At 60.2% G+C, this 14,286-nt stretch overlaps 5 protein-coding genes and 7 non-coding genes across 14 annotated transcripts; all 12 read left to right on the top strand.

The window, feature by feature from the left end:
- Positions 1–44: 44 nt before the first annotated feature.
- Positions 45–437, top strand: ABB37_06454 (unspecified product; the record flags this gene model as incomplete). The annotated part of the gene is made up of 1 exon (XM_015804781.1): positions 45–437. The coding sequence occupies one exon, from the start codon at positions 45–47 to the stop codon at positions 435–437; it is 393 nt and encodes a 130-aa protein (XP_015656759.1).
- Positions 438–453: 16 nt separating this feature from the next.
- Positions 454–525, top strand: ABB37_06536. The gene has a single exon (XR_001548698.1). It is a non-coding gene; the product is annotated as a snoRNA (small nucleolar RNA).
- A 124-nt stretch (positions 526–649) lies between these two features.
- On the top strand, positions 650–738 carry ABB37_06535. Its single transcript, XR_001548697.1, has one exon. It is a non-coding gene; the product is annotated as a snoRNA (small nucleolar RNA).
- Positions 739–970: 232 nt separating this feature from the next.
- On the top strand, positions 971–1,035 carry ABB37_06534. The gene has a single exon (XR_001548696.1). It is a non-coding gene; the product is annotated as a snoRNA (small nucleolar RNA).
- A 40-nt stretch (positions 1,036–1,075) lies between these two features.
- ABB37_06533 lies at positions 1,076–1,143 on the top strand. Its single transcript, XR_001548695.1, has one exon. It is a non-coding gene; the product is annotated as a snoRNA (small nucleolar RNA).
- Positions 1,144–1,207: 64 nt separating this feature from the next.
- Positions 1,208–1,274, top strand: ABB37_06532. The gene has a single exon (XR_001548694.1). It is a non-coding gene; the product is annotated as a snoRNA (small nucleolar RNA).
- A 58-nt stretch (positions 1,275–1,332) lies between these two features.
- Positions 1,333–1,404, top strand: ABB37_06531. Its single transcript, XR_001548693.1, has one exon. It is a non-coding gene; the product is annotated as a snoRNA (small nucleolar RNA).
- Positions 1,405–1,528: 124 nt separating this feature from the next.
- Positions 1,529–1,617, top strand: ABB37_06530. Its single transcript, XR_001548692.1, has one exon. It is a non-coding gene; the product is annotated as a snoRNA (small nucleolar RNA).
- Positions 1,618–2,675: 1,058 nt separating this feature from the next.
- On the top strand, positions 2,676–7,981 carry ABB37_06453 (hypothetical protein; the record flags this gene model as incomplete). Its single annotated transcript, XM_015804780.1, has 1 exon — positions 2,676–7,981. Exon 1 carries the CDS (start codon positions 3,035–3,037, stop codon positions 7,979–7,981), a length of 4,947 nt encoding a protein of 1,648 aa, XP_015656758.1. The 5' UTR covers positions 2,676–3,034.
- Positions 7,982–8,706: 725 nt separating this feature from the next.
- ABB37_06452 (hypothetical protein) lies at positions 8,707–9,289 on the top strand (the record flags this gene model as incomplete). 2 transcript variants are annotated; one of them, XM_015804779.1, is made up of 1 exon in its annotated part: positions 8,707–9,289. In XM_015804779.1, exon 1 carries the CDS (start codon positions 8,972–8,974, stop codon positions 9,287–9,289), a length of 318 nt encoding a protein of 105 aa, XP_015656757.1. In that variant the 5' UTR covers positions 8,707–8,971. The 2 variants fall into 2 exon arrangements, with proteins under 2 accessions (XP_015656757.1, XP_015656756.1); XM_015804778.1 differs by having other exon boundaries at positions 8,774–9,289.
- A 436-nt stretch (positions 9,290–9,725) lies between these two features.
- ABB37_06451 (putative mitochondrial hypothetical protein) lies at positions 9,726–11,094 on the top strand (the record flags this gene model as incomplete). Its single annotated transcript, XM_015804777.1, has 1 exon — positions 9,726–11,094. The coding sequence occupies exon 1, from the start codon at positions 10,006–10,008 to the stop codon at positions 11,092–11,094; it is 1,089 nt and encodes a 362-aa protein (XP_015656755.1). The 5' UTR covers positions 9,726–10,005.
- Positions 11,095–11,672: 578 nt separating this feature from the next.
- On the top strand, positions 11,673–13,906 carry ABB37_06450 (putative mitochondrial hypothetical protein; the record flags this gene model as incomplete). 2 transcript variants are annotated; one of them, XM_015804776.1, is made up of 1 exon in its annotated part: positions 11,673–13,906. In XM_015804776.1, exon 1 carries the CDS (start codon positions 11,915–11,917, stop codon positions 13,904–13,906), a length of 1,992 nt encoding a protein of 663 aa, XP_015656754.1. In that variant the 5' UTR covers positions 11,673–11,914. The 2 variants fall into 2 exon arrangements, with proteins under 2 accessions (XP_015656754.1, XP_015656753.1); XM_015804775.1 differs by having other exon boundaries at positions 11,678–13,906.
- Between the last annotated feature and the right edge of the window lie 380 nt (positions 13,907–14,286).

The raw sequence follows: 14,286 nt of genomic DNA, 5'->3' as shown, positions 1-14,286 counted from the left end.
AGCCGCACTGGCCAACCCTGTGGGGGTGGCCGACCGATGTGCGTATGTTCTGGCTTGAAGGGTGGTCGAGACTTGGCGGAGCTGTGGAGCGAACCAGGAGTAGCACCGTTGCGGAACACGATCCATTGATCTATCGGCGGACTTGCTCTTGGGAGATGCTAATGACGACGATGATGACGGTGCCGTTTGTGTCACACGCCACGCATTCAAGGTCCCTTGGCGGCAATTATATACCCTCGATGCTGTTTCACAGGATACCCAGCGGGGCAAGAGCTGAGCGTGCATGCGCGCTTGTGTGTTGCTGTGTGCGTGTGTGCGGTGCGAAGGCCAGCGAAAACACAGTCGAAGTGCTATTCTACCCCCATCATTTCGCCTGCACCTGTGCTGTCCGAGAGAAGACGGGCGCGCACGCGTGTCGTGTGCCCTGCGAGGCGTGATGCCATCGTTAAGCCAGCTCCGTGGGTGAGGCAGCGGACTCTACTATACTTGGTGCCGTACAACCGCCTCAATCGGGCTCGCGAGAGCCGCCGGCGTGCCACGCCTGCGACGCGTGCTTGCCGTGCTTTTTCTTGTGTGTGTGTGTGTGTGTGTCTACGTGTGTGTCCGCGCCGGACGGCTGCGAAGGTGTGCCGCCGCCGACCGCCTCAGATGATGTCAAAATCGAGGCATTTGTATGAACCCGCAACCCTGATTCGAACTCCGTGTACTCAAGCTACCTACATATATACACGGGACTGAACCAGTGGCGGTCGGCGGTGCGCGGCGGAGTGTGGGGAATGCTTTTGGCGGGAAGGGCGAATGTACCGTCGACGAGGACGGAGCAGCCGCCGCGACGCTGATGCCGCCGGTGCGTCTGGACGCGCAGTCCACCTTCCTCCCAGCCGCACTGGCCAACCCTGTGGGGGTGGCCGACCGATGTGCGTATGTTCTGGCTTGAAGGGTGGTCGAGACTTGGCGGAGCTGTGGAGCGAACCAGGAGTAGCACCGTTGCGGAACACGATCCATTGATCTATCGGCGGACTTGCTCTTGGGAGATGCTAATGACGACGATGATGACGGTGCCGTTTGTGTCACACGCCACGCATTCAAGGTCCCTTGGCGGCAATTATATACCCTCGATGCTGTTTCACAGGATACCCAGCGGGGCAAGAGCTGAGCGTGCATGCGCGCTTGTGTGTTGCTGTGTGCGTGTGTGCGGTGCGAAGGCCAGCGAAAACACAGTCGAAGTGCTATTCTACCCCCATCATTTCGCCTGCACCTGTGCTGTCCGAGAGAAGACGGGCGCGCACGCGTGTCGTGTGCCCTGCGAGGCGTGATGCCATCGTTAAGCCAGCTCCGTGGGTGAGGCAGCGGACTCTACTATACTTGGTGCCGTACAACCGCCTCAATCGGGCTCGCGAGAGCCGCCGGCGTGCCACGCCTGCGACGCGTGCTTGCCGTGCTTTTTCTTGTGTGTGTGTGTGTGTGTGTCTACGTGTGTGTCCGCGCCGGACGGCTGCGAAGGTGTGCCGCCGCCGACCGCCTCAGATGATGTCAAAATCGAGGCATTTGTATGAACCCGCAACCCTGATTCGAACTCCGTGTACTCAAGCTACCTACATATATACACGGGACTGAACCAGTGGCGGTCGGCGGTGCGCGGCGGAGTGTGGGGAATGCTTTTGGCGGGAAGGGCGAATGAACCGTCGACGAGGACGGAGCAGCCGCCGCGACGCTGATGCCGCCGGTGCGTCTGGACGCGCAGTCCACCTTCCTCCCAGCCGCACTGGCCAACCCTGTGGGGGTGGCCGACCGATGTGCGTGTGTTCTGGCTTGAAGGGTGGTCGAGACTTGGTGGAGCTGTGGCAGATAGTGCGCTTTGCTTGTGTAAGTTCTTCGCTTTTTCTTTCTCTGTTTACTTCACAGGCTAATGACGGCGTTCGTTTGTTAGACAGCAGATTCGGGGTTTTTTTATGGCCTTGTTTACATGTTCCAAGTGTCGGATCAACGGAAAAGCTTTCTTTTCTTCTCGCGTGATATCTCTTGCGTGATTGGTGCCTTGGTTGGTCGTACAACAATAGCATAGTCGCAGACGCCACCAATTGTTTTCACGTGCGCTTATTCGGTATTGGTGAGTGCCGGAAGGGCGACTACTTTTTTTCCCGTTTGCGGTGTGTTTGAAGCCCGTATCGGTGCGCTGTTCGTGGGGCTTGCGGTGGAGCCTATGTCTGTCGGCTTACTCAATTGTTGAAGATGCGGTTAGCCTGCCGATGCCGTGGTGGATGTGGTAGTGCCTTTTGCCTGTCTTTACCTTCGTGTTGTGCATGCGGTGTGCGTCATGTTGTGGCACTGTCGTATGGGCTCATCGACTCACAGACACTACAAACACCGACACAAGTACAAGTGCCAAGAAATATATAAAACTAAGGATCATGGACGTAGCTGTCAAAGCGACTCGTTGCTCCCTGTAAAAAAAATAGGAATAGTAATAACATATGTCGTATGGAAATGGTGATGTGAAGAATGTTCCGTTCTTTTTTTGTTTTTACTGCTACGCAGCGGAGTCATCGAACCCCGCAACGCGGTACTTTATATTTGGCCTGCTTTTGTTTCCGCCGACTTTCTCCCTTTTCCTCACTTCCGATCCATTGGCACAAATGTGCTGTCTCACGTTCCTCTCTCTCTCTCTCTCATCAGTCGAGGGCAGACAGAACCCATTCGCAAGTTGCTTCGCTCATACACGTACATAGATAGACAAGACAAAAATAGACCGTAGATATATGTGTATTCTCGGTGGATTCAGAACGCGTCTTTCCACTCCTATACCGTATCCAAGCCCACGCACGCAACTACTTTCTTCTGCGCCTTCTTATTCTCCGCCGCCTGTCGAGCCGCACCGCAATAGCGGCACCGATCCATACCGCTCTTGACACACACACACACACACACACACAACCTTTTTTCCCCCACTTCCCGGGGATTCAACAGGGGTGATAGTCGTGTCTTATTCGCAGCGCCGTTGTTGCTTCGCGGTTTCGGTCTTGTAGATTTAACGATGCCACCAAGGCGAGGAAGAAGCCGTCAGCCCGCGAAGGCCGAGGAGCGAGTCGGTGCGGCGCTGAAGAAAGAGCGCGTGGAGGAGGAAGATGCAGAAGAGCAGCCGCCACAGCGACGCAGTGGGGAAGCGGAGGCGGTGCAGAATGGTGGGGATGCACACACCAACAACAGCCACAACGATGCGCCGGAAGCGACCACGGGTGCTGTGGCTTCGCACACTCATGCTGGGTCAGCGGTGAAGAGGGCAAGAATAGAGGTGCAAGATGCAGAAGAAGATGAGGACGATAAAAGCGCTAGCGATTCCCCTCCGTCGCCATCAGACGCGGAATCGTTCTCCAACGCAGTATCGGAGACAAGCGACGGAGAGGACACCGCCGCCCTCTGTCCGTCTCACCAGTCTGTAGATCCTTCCTCCACTCGCACCAGCGGAACGGAACTGGAGCTGATTCAAGCTGTGCCCTCCGCGTCTCCGATCGGTTTCACCGCCCACCCGCCGCAGCGCGACGACGATGCCGCCGCCGCCGCCGCCGCGTACGACGCCACCCCCCACACCCGCCTCGTTGTGCGCGACATCGATGTGGAGAACTTCAAGTCCTACTTTGGTCAGCATCGCATTGGCCCCTTCCACAAAACCTTCACCGCCGTGATCGGGCCGAACGGGTCTGGCAAGTCGAATGTGATTGACTCGATGTTGTTTGTGTTTGGCCGCAATGCGAAGAAGTTGCGACTGGACAAACTGGCGGAGGTGATTCACAACTCCGCCGCGCACCCGAACCTCTCCTACGCGTCCGTGACGGTGAACTTTATTCGTGTGCGGGAGACCGCTGCGGAGGAGAAGGACCCGGAGCAGCGGCAGGAGGTGCCGAACAGCGAGCTGCGCATCCGGCGCGAGGTGTACCGGAGCGGCGTCTCCCAGTACTACATCGACGGCGCCCGCAGCACGCAGAAGGAGGTAATGGAATGCCTCATCGCCCACGGCGTCGACCTCGAGCACAACCGCTTTCTCATCCTCCAGGGCGAGGTGGAGCAGATCGCGCTGATGAAGCCCAAGGCGGAGAAGGAGGGCGAGGAGGGTCTGCTCGAGTACCTGGACGATTTGATCGGCACAAACGAGTACGTGCAGCGCATTTCCGGCCTCACCGCGGCGGCCGAGACGGCGCAGCTGGCGCGGCTGGAGGCCCTCGATAAGGAGCGGAAGCTGAAGGCCGAGCGCGAGGCCCTCGACGACGCGAAGAACTCCACCCTGTCTTTCGTGACCAAAGACAACCAGCTGCAGAAGACGTTGATTGTGATGTGCCAGCTGCGCATGCGCGGCATTGAGGACAAGCTGGAGGAACCCCGACGGCTGCTGCAGGAGATCGATGAGCGCATCGCCGCGATGGAGGCGGCGGTGGTGCAGAAGCGTGAGGAGAAGGCGCAGGCCGAGGAAGCCTCCGTGACGGCCAAGAGGAACGTTGCCGCAGCGCAGAAGACCCGCGACGGGGTGCGGACGAAGAAGCAAGCGGCGGAGACCCAACTGGAGCAAGTGAAGTCGGGCGCCGATCAGGAAGAGAAGGCAAGGAAGAAAGTGCTGGATCAACTGCGCAAGGCGAAGGAGGAGCTGCAGAGGGCCCTCCTGCACCAGCAGGACGCGGAGCGCGAGGCGGCGATCCATCAGCAGAACCAAGATGAAGCGGCTGCGGCCGTTGTGTCGCTGCAGAGCGAGTACGACGCGATGGCCGAGAAGCTCCTCCCACAGCTGCGCCCGCTGCGGCAGTCGCTTGAGGAAAAGAAGCAGCAGTTCGCGCCGTATGAGCGGGCTGTCACGGAGGCCAAGGAGCAGCTGCGAACGGCGCAGAGCCGCCTACAGGACTTGTCCGGTACGGCGTCCCGCAAACAGCAGCAGCTGGAAGAGGTGGAAGCGTCTACCGCGCGTGGGGAGGCACGTGTGAAGGAGTTGGAGCAGCAGCTGCGTGATGCAGACCGCAAAGACCTCCAAGAAGAGGTGCTGCGTCTGCAGGACCAAATTGGTGAGAGTGCGCGGCGCAAGTACGCCATCAACAACGCGATCCAGGAGCTGAAGAACAGCTACCGAGACGGCGAGGCCGATGACCGGGCGATGGAGTTTCTGCTGGCGCAGCGATCGTTGAAGGGCTACTACGGCACGCTGCGTCAGCTCGGCCGCATCGATGACGCCTACGACGTCGCGGCGGGTGTCGCGAGCAACGCGTGGGGCTTCCACGTCGTCGAGGATCGCGCCACCGCGACAGCGGCGCTGGAGCTGCTGAAGCAGCACAACATCGGCCGTGCCACGATGATGGTGGTGAGCGAGGTGGAGCGGGAAATGGGCTCGCGCATGGCGGCGCCCTTCACCTGCCCGAACGCGAAGGCGCGGCGGCTCTTTGATCTCGTTCAGCCCACCAACTCGAAGTTTCGCTCCGTCTTCTATCAAGCGGTGCGGGACACGTTGGTGGTCGAGACGCTCACCGAAGCTCGTGAAACTGCCTTCGGGGGCGGCGGCGGCAACAACGGTAGCAAAAGCAATGGGGGTCCGGGGCAGCGGTATCGTGTGGTGACGGTGAAGGGGGAATTGGTGGAGCCGACGGGGGCAATCACCGGCGGCGGTGCTGCCCCACGCGGGGCGAAGCTGAAGGCCGCCCGCTCGCCGCAAGACAAGCAGGCGATCAAGGACGACCTCGAGCGGCTGCAGCACGACCTCATCAACGCCGCCGAGGAGGAGCGGGCGCTGAACGTGCGGCTGCACCAACTGCATGAGCAGGAGTCGCAGACCTCGCCGGAGCAGGTGCGGAAGATGCGGCGGGAGCTAAACGCGCTCGTCGCGAAGCTCGACGGCGACGTCGCACGCGTGGCGTCGCTGCGGGCGGAGCTGGCGCAGGCAACAGAGAAGTATCAGGCCAACCGGTCCGCGTGCGAGGCGGCGGTGTCGGCGTGCGAGACGGCGCTGGAGAAGGCGGAAAAGTCTCGCATCGCCCACCACGCGGACGTCGTGGCGTTGGAGAAGGCGGTGGACGAGGCCGGCGGTGCTCGATTTGCCGAGGTGAACGCGGCGCTGGCGATGCAGCAGGAACGGGTCGAGGCGGAGGAGGGCAGCCTGCGCGCCTGCCGTCGTCTCGCCCAGAAGCACCGCGCCACCCAGGAGCGGAAGCGCACCGACCTCGTCGAGTACGAGAAGCAGCTGAAGAAGTTGGACGAGGAGATGCAGGACAACGTGAAGGAGAACGTAAAGGAGTGCGTGGAGGCGCTGGAGGTGCTGGTGAAGGAGCTGAACGGGGCAGAGGCGCAGCTGGCGAACGCGCAGGCAGCCGCCGAGGACGCACGGGCCGCCATTCCTCTCATCAACGGCGCCGCCCTGAACGCGCAGAAGAGGCTGGACGACGAGCAGCGCTACCGCCAAACCGAAGCTGCGAAGATCGCCGATGCGTTGCAGGAACTCTCGAAGTTCCAGCAGAAGATTGAGGGCTGCGAGGAAAAGATACGCGAGAATGCGGAGTTGTACGGCGTAGAGACGCTGCAGCTCAGCGGCGACGCGGGGGAGGGCGGCGACGACGGTAAGAGCAGTAGGAAGGACGATGACGAGGAAGACGAGAAAGAGGAGACGGCATCGGAAGAAGAGGCAGAGGTGGAGGAGGAGAATCAAACGAGCAGGGAAGTCAGCAGCCGTAAGCGGGTCCGAGCCCACGCGCGTTGTCGCGGCAGTGACCGTCAGCGCCCCTCACAGCAATCGACAGCGTCCCTCTCCTCCTCCTCTCCTACCGCACGAGCTGCAAAGCGCCCGCACATCGAGGTGCGCCATATGACCTTTCGCCTCTCCCCAGCCGAACTGGACGGCTGTGACTACGACCGGTCGGTGCACCTCGCGAAGGCGCTGAGTGAGGAGACTCGCCGCCTGCACAGCGAGATCGACTTCCGCGCCGTCGCGCTGTGGCGCGAGCGGGATCTGGCGCACCGTCAAGCAAAGGCCTACTACGAGGCGAAGAAGGCGGTGTCCGACGAGGCGGAACAGGAGCTGATGACGCTCAAAGAAACACGTCGAGTGGCGTTCATGACCGCGTTCGAGCTGATTCGCACGCGGCTGAAGGAGGTGTACCAGCTGCTGACGCACGGCGGCGACGCGGATGTGGAGCTGGTCGATGTGAACGATCCTTTCGAAGGGATCAACTTTGTGGTACGCCCGCCGAAGAAGTCGTGGAAGCAGATATCGAACCTGTCGGGTGGGGAGAAGACCCTCGCCAGTCTGGCGCTCATCTTCGCCCTGCACTACATCAAGCCAACGCCCATCTACGTCATGGACGAGATCGACGCGGCGCTCGACTTCCGCAACGTGTCCATTGTGGCGAACTACGTCCTCCGCCAGGCGCGCGGGGCGCAGTTCATCATCATCTCCCTGCGGAACCACATGTTCGAGGAGGCCCACCAGCTTGTCGGGGTGTGCAAGGTGAACGACACGACCGCCACACTGGTGCTCATGCCGCGCAGCTTTCGCCGGTTAATAGCTGCGCAGTTGACGATGGCCGCGGCGGAGCGCCAGCAACAGCGCAGTGCGCGACGCGGCAGTCGCCGGCTCGAGGTCGACCGCAGCGACGGCAACGGAAATACGAACGACACACAATTCCATGGTGAGGGCGGCGCGAACGCGTTGGATGCTAACAAGGACAGCGATGCGGCTCGGTTGCCTGGGCCATCCTCTTCGCCTGGCACGGCCCGTCTGGGCGAGAATCGCAGCTCGCGTTCGTCGGGGTTCGATCAGCCACGAACGCCCTCCAGCGGAGCGCGGCCGACCGTTGGCGACGCCTCCCCCCTGTCCACACCCGCCTCATGCGGGCGGCCCTCCAGCGGCTCCGACGGCATCGCCGGCTCGCGTAAAAGCGTTCACTTTCACGCACCGTACGATGAGGATGACGGTGAAGCCGACAAGGACGATACGGTAGCGACCGGCGAAGCGTGATGGCTTTGCGGCTGCATTTCCCTGACCTCACTGCAGCGTGCAGGTGCGCAGTATATACGTTTGGCCTTTTTCAGATCCGTTTGGGTTTTGGGTTCTTCTCCCCCCGTAGACAACTTTTCCATTGAAGCGCTGTGCCCTCCAGAACGGTCGCCTCGTTTCACTCCTTTCATTGTCATTGAACGCGGGTTGTTGTTTTTTCTTTGGCGTTGTCGTTCTGAATTCTGTCCCACTAGACACCATCTCTTTGTTATTATTATTACTGTTTGTTGCTGACGCACATACACATATAGAATTACGCTGTGCTGCGCGGGGTACGCTTTGTTCATCTATGCTGTGTACCGAAGCGTGGCGCTGCGTTGCACTGATCCTATGGCTCGCTCACATGATCTCCTGTACACTTTCCGGCGTGCAGTGCGAAGTCGAAAAGCTGAAAGAACAACGCAAGCGAAGAGAATAAGGACACTTGCCGGTACGTTCTCGATGGCGCTGGCTCTTGATCTAATTGTTCTTGTTGCCGCTCTGATTGCGCAAAGAGAAAAAATGGCGTCTCTGTATGTCGGTAAGGCGGCATGTGACAGGTTTATTGGGAAAGGGAAAGAAGCGGACAGCGCACGCTCCCTCTCTCTAGACATGACTTTGACAGAGTTTGCTAGCTCAGTGAAATCGCCTTTAAAAAAGGAAAAGAACTCTCTCTTCCTCCACTTGAATTCTCCTTGCCCTGCGCAGCAGCAGCGGCTCTCCCTGCCGCTTTGAGGTTTTTTTTCTTTGCTTTCCTTTCGAACCTGTTGGACAGGAATCGTAGTGTGTGCTTACCAGAAAAGAAAACACGAATAACAGTTGATAACTTCGATGAGTTTCGAGCCTTCTCCGCGGCGTCGACGATCACGCGGTGGACGGGCGTGCGGCGTTGGTGTAGTGACGCTTGTGGCGCTTCTTTGCTGCTGTTTCCTCCTGCACACCGCGACCGTCGTTAGTGCAAAGGACTGCGCTATGACCGGCACGGGCACCATGGTCGCGTGGAAGCACGAGCAAGGCAGCTTCCAGTGCGTGAACTGCCTCGGCGCGTCTGCGGAGGCGGTGAAGACGGGAGCGGTGCGTCGGCAGTGGCGCGAGTACGACCGCGACCGCCGGCTGCTGAACTCGTTTGTGGAGGAGATGCGGGACGGGGCGCAGGTGGTGCTGCGGGATGAGGGGCGCGACATTGCGGTGTTGCTGCGGTCCGACCTCTGTGGCATCCGCACGGCCAACGAACAGAACTTCCGTCAGCTTTACGGCGGCTCCTTTATGTCGATCATCGACTGTACGTAAAGGGTATGGAGCGGCGACTGCACTTCTTTTGTTGTTGTTGCTCTTGTCGAGTGGAGGAGCGAAGGTAAGCGGGAAGGAGAAGCCTCGCTCGTACTCTTCTCTGTCTGTCCTTCGCGTGTGCCGTTGAATGAACTCCGTCGCAGTTTGTGGGGCGCTGGGCTTTTCATCTATGTGAACGATACTCCTCCGAGCTTGATGGGTGCGGGTTATCGGCCAGGGCTCCTTACAAATGACTAATTGCGTCTTCCAAAGGTGGCGTTTTTTTTTTCTTCCCTTCATCAGTGTTTCTCCGTCGCTGCCATTCCTACTACAACCGCTGATGTGTCTCTCTTCCCTATTGGGTATGTATTGTCTTGGCAACTCAGCATTGATGAGGATGCCGCATTCATCGCCTCTTCATCCCACCCTTTCCCCTTTCTCTTTAACGCGCGATGAAGCATGCCGTGGAGTGCTCTTGTGCAGGTGCACCGCCGCGTCTCTTCTTCTATTATAGTTTTTTTTACATAACTGCACACCGCGGCCCCGTGGAACACGCAGTTAAGCGGGGAAAAGGAAGATTATTTTTTTTTGCTTCACGCGAGTCGTACAGGAACTGCGACGTCGCCGCATTGGAGTCGCTTCGGTGCGCCTTCGTCACCCACCGCGACGTTGCCCGCCGCCTCTCGCGCAATCTTGGATAGTGTACAACTCGAAAAGGAAGATAGGATATATGTGTAATGCGGTGCGGGCGTCTCCTCCTCCACGGCAAACTCCGCTACCCCGTCGGCACCGGCAGCCTCGCCCTCGGCACGGAGCTGCTGCCCCTTCTGCCCTCCAACGACATCTTCTACGATCCTCCCAAGCTGCGCTACCGTCTTGACCAGGACGGCTACCTCTACTTCAAAAACACCGTACCGCGGGAGGTCGTCAGTGCAGGGCTCGATGACCTGGCCAACCAGATGCGCGCCTGTGCGTGGACGTTAGACGAAGACCGCGATAAGCAGGTCGCACAGAACGGGTTTGCTCTCGGTGTGCCCTACCCTTCGACCCCGGGCGAGCTGCCCCCCATCAGCATCCAGCACACCGACGCAATTCGCAACGCGGTCAGCGGCACGAGTGTGATGGCGACGGTGCGTCAGGTCTTCGGTGGTGCCGTTACGGCCACCACCTTGCAGACGCTGCATCTGGGGGCGCCGAGGGAGTCCTTTGGGTTTCGCATGCCGAGTGTCTTCTCCAACCGCGGCACAAAGCTGGCCCTCGTTGCGCTGGTGCCGCTGCACGACACGCCCCTGCACATGGGCACGCCGCTCGTGGTGCGCAGCAGCAACAGCCAGGACACGTACGCCCCGCTGCGGAAGACGTACGGGCAGTGGGAGGTGGAGAGCGACACGATCCGCGGCGATGGGTGCTACACGGAAAACCCAGCCGAGCTGGCGCCGCTTGGGAAGGTCGCCGGGCGCGACGAAGTGACGGGCGCGTCGATCATCGTCGATGTGAACCCGTTCGTTTCGTCCGCGTTCGAGGCGGGGGATCTGCTGCTGACCACCGTCTACACCATGCAATCGTTCCTCACGAACCAGACGAGCTGCTGGCGACTGATGGCGGAGGCGGTGTGGTGCATGGAGGGCGATGACGTCGGACTGGACCCGCGGTACACGGGACCCAACGCGGAAGGGCTCGCGACCTGGACGGAGCACCGCGATGACGCGGCCAAGTACCCGAAGACGCTGACGGAGGCGAAAAAGGAGTGGGGGCTGCTGAAGGACCTGTCGACGGTGGATGTGGCGGCAGCACCATCGTCGACGACGACGACGCCGTCCACGTAACAGCGGTATGACGGCGGGGGCAGAGCGACCTTGCTCGCCGAAAGACCGCTTGAGGGCGTGCCTCCACCTGGAGCTCTTGTTGATGAAGCGTTCTTGGCCTTCGTGGTGCACGTAGGCAGACGAATCGACATGTTTTGTGGGTGATGCGTTGGTTTGTTGTTACAGAGTTCTTTTTTGTTTGTTTTAAGGTTTTTCTAATGGGCTGTTCTTCTCCATGCATGCCTTTCATCTCGCGTGCTTAACCTGGCACGTGGTTTTCCGTTTAAAAGCTAAGGGGAAGAAGGAAACGTACAGACCAAATGAAAAAAAAAAATGGGAAAAGGAAGAAGAAAAAAGGCCGCAGGTCGGCAGAGATTCGTGACAGAGCACTTTCGCCTCCTCACTTCATTCCAATGGGTGTCACGGCGCACGGGTGCTCGACTTGCCGTTCATTTCGTGCTGCTTGTGCCTTTTCCAATTGCTGTCTGTTTGTTTGCTGAACCACCCCATCGCGGATCATCAGCATCATCATCATGCACTCCCTCCATTCTCATGCGTTATCCGTACTTTTGCTACGCCTGTCTCTCCGTTCCCGCATAGTCCAGTCACTCGGACCGCTGTGTCGGCATCCCCTCCGCAACTGCCCAGGTGCGGTCTGTGTGCCCGGTCGCGCCCATATTTCCGGGTAGGTATACGCGTCATCCGCCATCGCGAACGGCAAGTTTTCGTGTACGTGCGCGCCATCACAACGGTGCTCCCACGTGCTGTGCTCCACAGCGGCAAGAAAAGAAAACGTTCGAGTGAAAGCATTGGAGTTCTGCCATCCCACTTTCCTTTGAGAATGCTGCGCCGTAGTACCGCCACGTCACAGCTGCAGCTCAGCCTGGCGGCCGCCAGCGCCACGCGATCGTGCGGGCCGGCAGCCCTCCACGGCCCCACAAGAGCCCTCTTTGACAACCTAAAGAAGCAGCTTGGTGTCGTGGCGGGCAACAGCAGCGGCAGCTCTGCAGGGGAGCCAAACGCGCCACCTGGCTTTCCGCCCGGGTTCAACGCCCAGCAGATGCAGACGCTGCAGCAGCTCTTCAACAGCCAGCCGAAGGAAAAGCAAGCTCAGCTGATGACGCAGGCGATGGAGATGCAAAAGATGATGAGTCGGATCCCTGGCATGGGGAAGATGGCGCAGAAGAACGCCGCAATGCTGGAGCAGATGCTGAAGATGCAGGGCGCTGCTCCCGCTGCGGCAGCGGCACCGGCCAGCAACGACAACAGCGGCCCGACAGCGCCGCCGTCATCTGCGCGTCGTGATCTCTTTCGTGATGCCACCACCGCAACACCCAACAAACCCCGCTCTGGGCCCTCGCTGGACGAGCTAAAGAAGGTGAACCTCGGGCCTGAAATCGAGGCCCTGTTCGACGAACTCCGCACCACTCGTCAGCGCAAGAACGAATACCGTGATAAGTACCACGCGGCGCAATCCTCCCTGGACGAGCTGCGCAAGGCGCACAACGACCTCGCCGCACGAGAGACGAACGTGCGTGGTAAGCTGGCAAAGGCAGAGCAGGATGTCATGCTCCTGACTTCTGAGAACATGGAACTGCGCGACAGCAGCAAGGCAGTGAAGCAGCTCACCCACACGAACCGGCAGCTGAAGCACGAGGTGGACCAGTTGAGGTCGGCCGCGCAGGCGAGCGCCGCACCCGGCACAGCCTCCTACGCCGCCCTCAAGCAGCGGCACCGCGCTACTGAGGACGCCCTACGGTCGCTGCAGCGCAAAGTTGATCGCATGCGCCGTCGCGATCCGCTGTTGCAGTTCTCACTGGCCTGCAGTGATGTCAGTCGTCTGTGCACGTCGATTCGCGCAGACGACCACTTCAGCAGTAGTGGTGGTGGTGGTGAGAGTAGTGCCGCTGCTGGTGGCGGTGGAGGTAGTAGCAATGCGAAGGAAGCGCTTGGTGAGGCAGGACAGGAGGCGGCGGAGCAGGCCTTTGCGGATCTGCAGCGCATCTACCTCCAGCGACTGCAGGAGGCGTGGACGGCAGCGGGGCACGAGCACGGCGCTGCTGCACGCGCGTACGTGGCGGTCGTGCGGCGGTACGTCATGACCCGCGTTCCGCACGCCAACTACGACGCCGTGGTGTCCTTCACGGGTGATGTGGCGGCCCTGCGCGCGGTGTTCACGGGCGTCGGATTTACTGTGGAGTCCATCCCAGGTGACGGCAACAGGGTGCACGTGGTGGCGGCGGCCGGAGCGGCGCCGTGGACAGATATGCCTGGTCCGTACGGGTACGCGTTTGCGCTCCGCCTGTCAGCCGCTGGTGATCCGCCAAACAGCAGCAGCAGCAGTAGCGGGACTGGGGGGAGGGCCGCGTTTACCGTGACGAGCGCGCATCCCTTCGTCTCTGCCACGCTGATGCACAACGACAAGCGCTGCGGCGTGCAGTACGAGACGGCCCGCGCCAGCGGCCCTGGCGGGCAGGCGACGAACGTTAGCGAGACGCAGGTCTACGCGAAGTGCAGCATCGACGGTGTGCCAGCCTTCACCGCCGAGTCGCAGGACTCGCGCAGCGCCATGAGCAACAAGGAGGCGGCGCTTGAGAAGCTGCGTCAGCAGCGCCGGCAGCAGTACAACGACACGCTGGCGAAGCAGGAGAAGGCAGAGGCGGTGCAAGCGCAGTTGGTCGAGGCCGTGCGTGGACAGGGCGGGCTGACGATGGATGAGGAGGTGCTGCGGCTGGTGCAGGAGGCCGCGGCGGCGAGGCAAATCACCGCAGGGGACGCGGCGCTGGTGACGATGATGCGGGAGCTGAGCCGCAGTGCCGCGTCGACAATTTAAACGGCTGTCTGTGGGTGGGAGTGCGGGGAGTGCGAGTGTCTGTGCGTGAGTGTGGTTGTGTGTGGCCCAGATCGTCAACGCAGCTCGTCGGCCGCACCGCCTTTGGGGGCGTCTGCGTTGACGCGTTGTGACTTCTTTCTTTCTTTCTTCCTTTTTTCATTTGCCGATAATGTTGTTGCTTTCGATGACCGCGGATGCGCCGTCTGTGTTGGTTGGATCAGAAAACAGAACAGGTGGAGAGAGGCACGGTGCGTTGGTCACCGTGACGGAGGAACTCGTTGTCTCTTTTTGTTTGCGTTGCTGGCAGCGGTCGGTGTTGCGGCGCATCTTCTTCTTTTTCTTGTTCTTCTGATTCGCAAGGGGCGCTGTTGTTGTGCTGT

The sequence above is a fragment of the Leptomonas pyrrhocoris genome, assembly GCF_001293395.1.
Source record: "Leptomonas pyrrhocoris isolate H10 chromosome Unknown, whole genome shotgun sequence".
Taxonomy (NCBI): domain Eukaryota; phylum Euglenozoa; class Kinetoplastea; order Trypanosomatida; family Trypanosomatidae; genus Leptomonas; species Leptomonas pyrrhocoris.
Note: the sequence above shows the minus strand (reverse complement) of the source record. Positions and strands in the feature narration are given on the sequence as shown.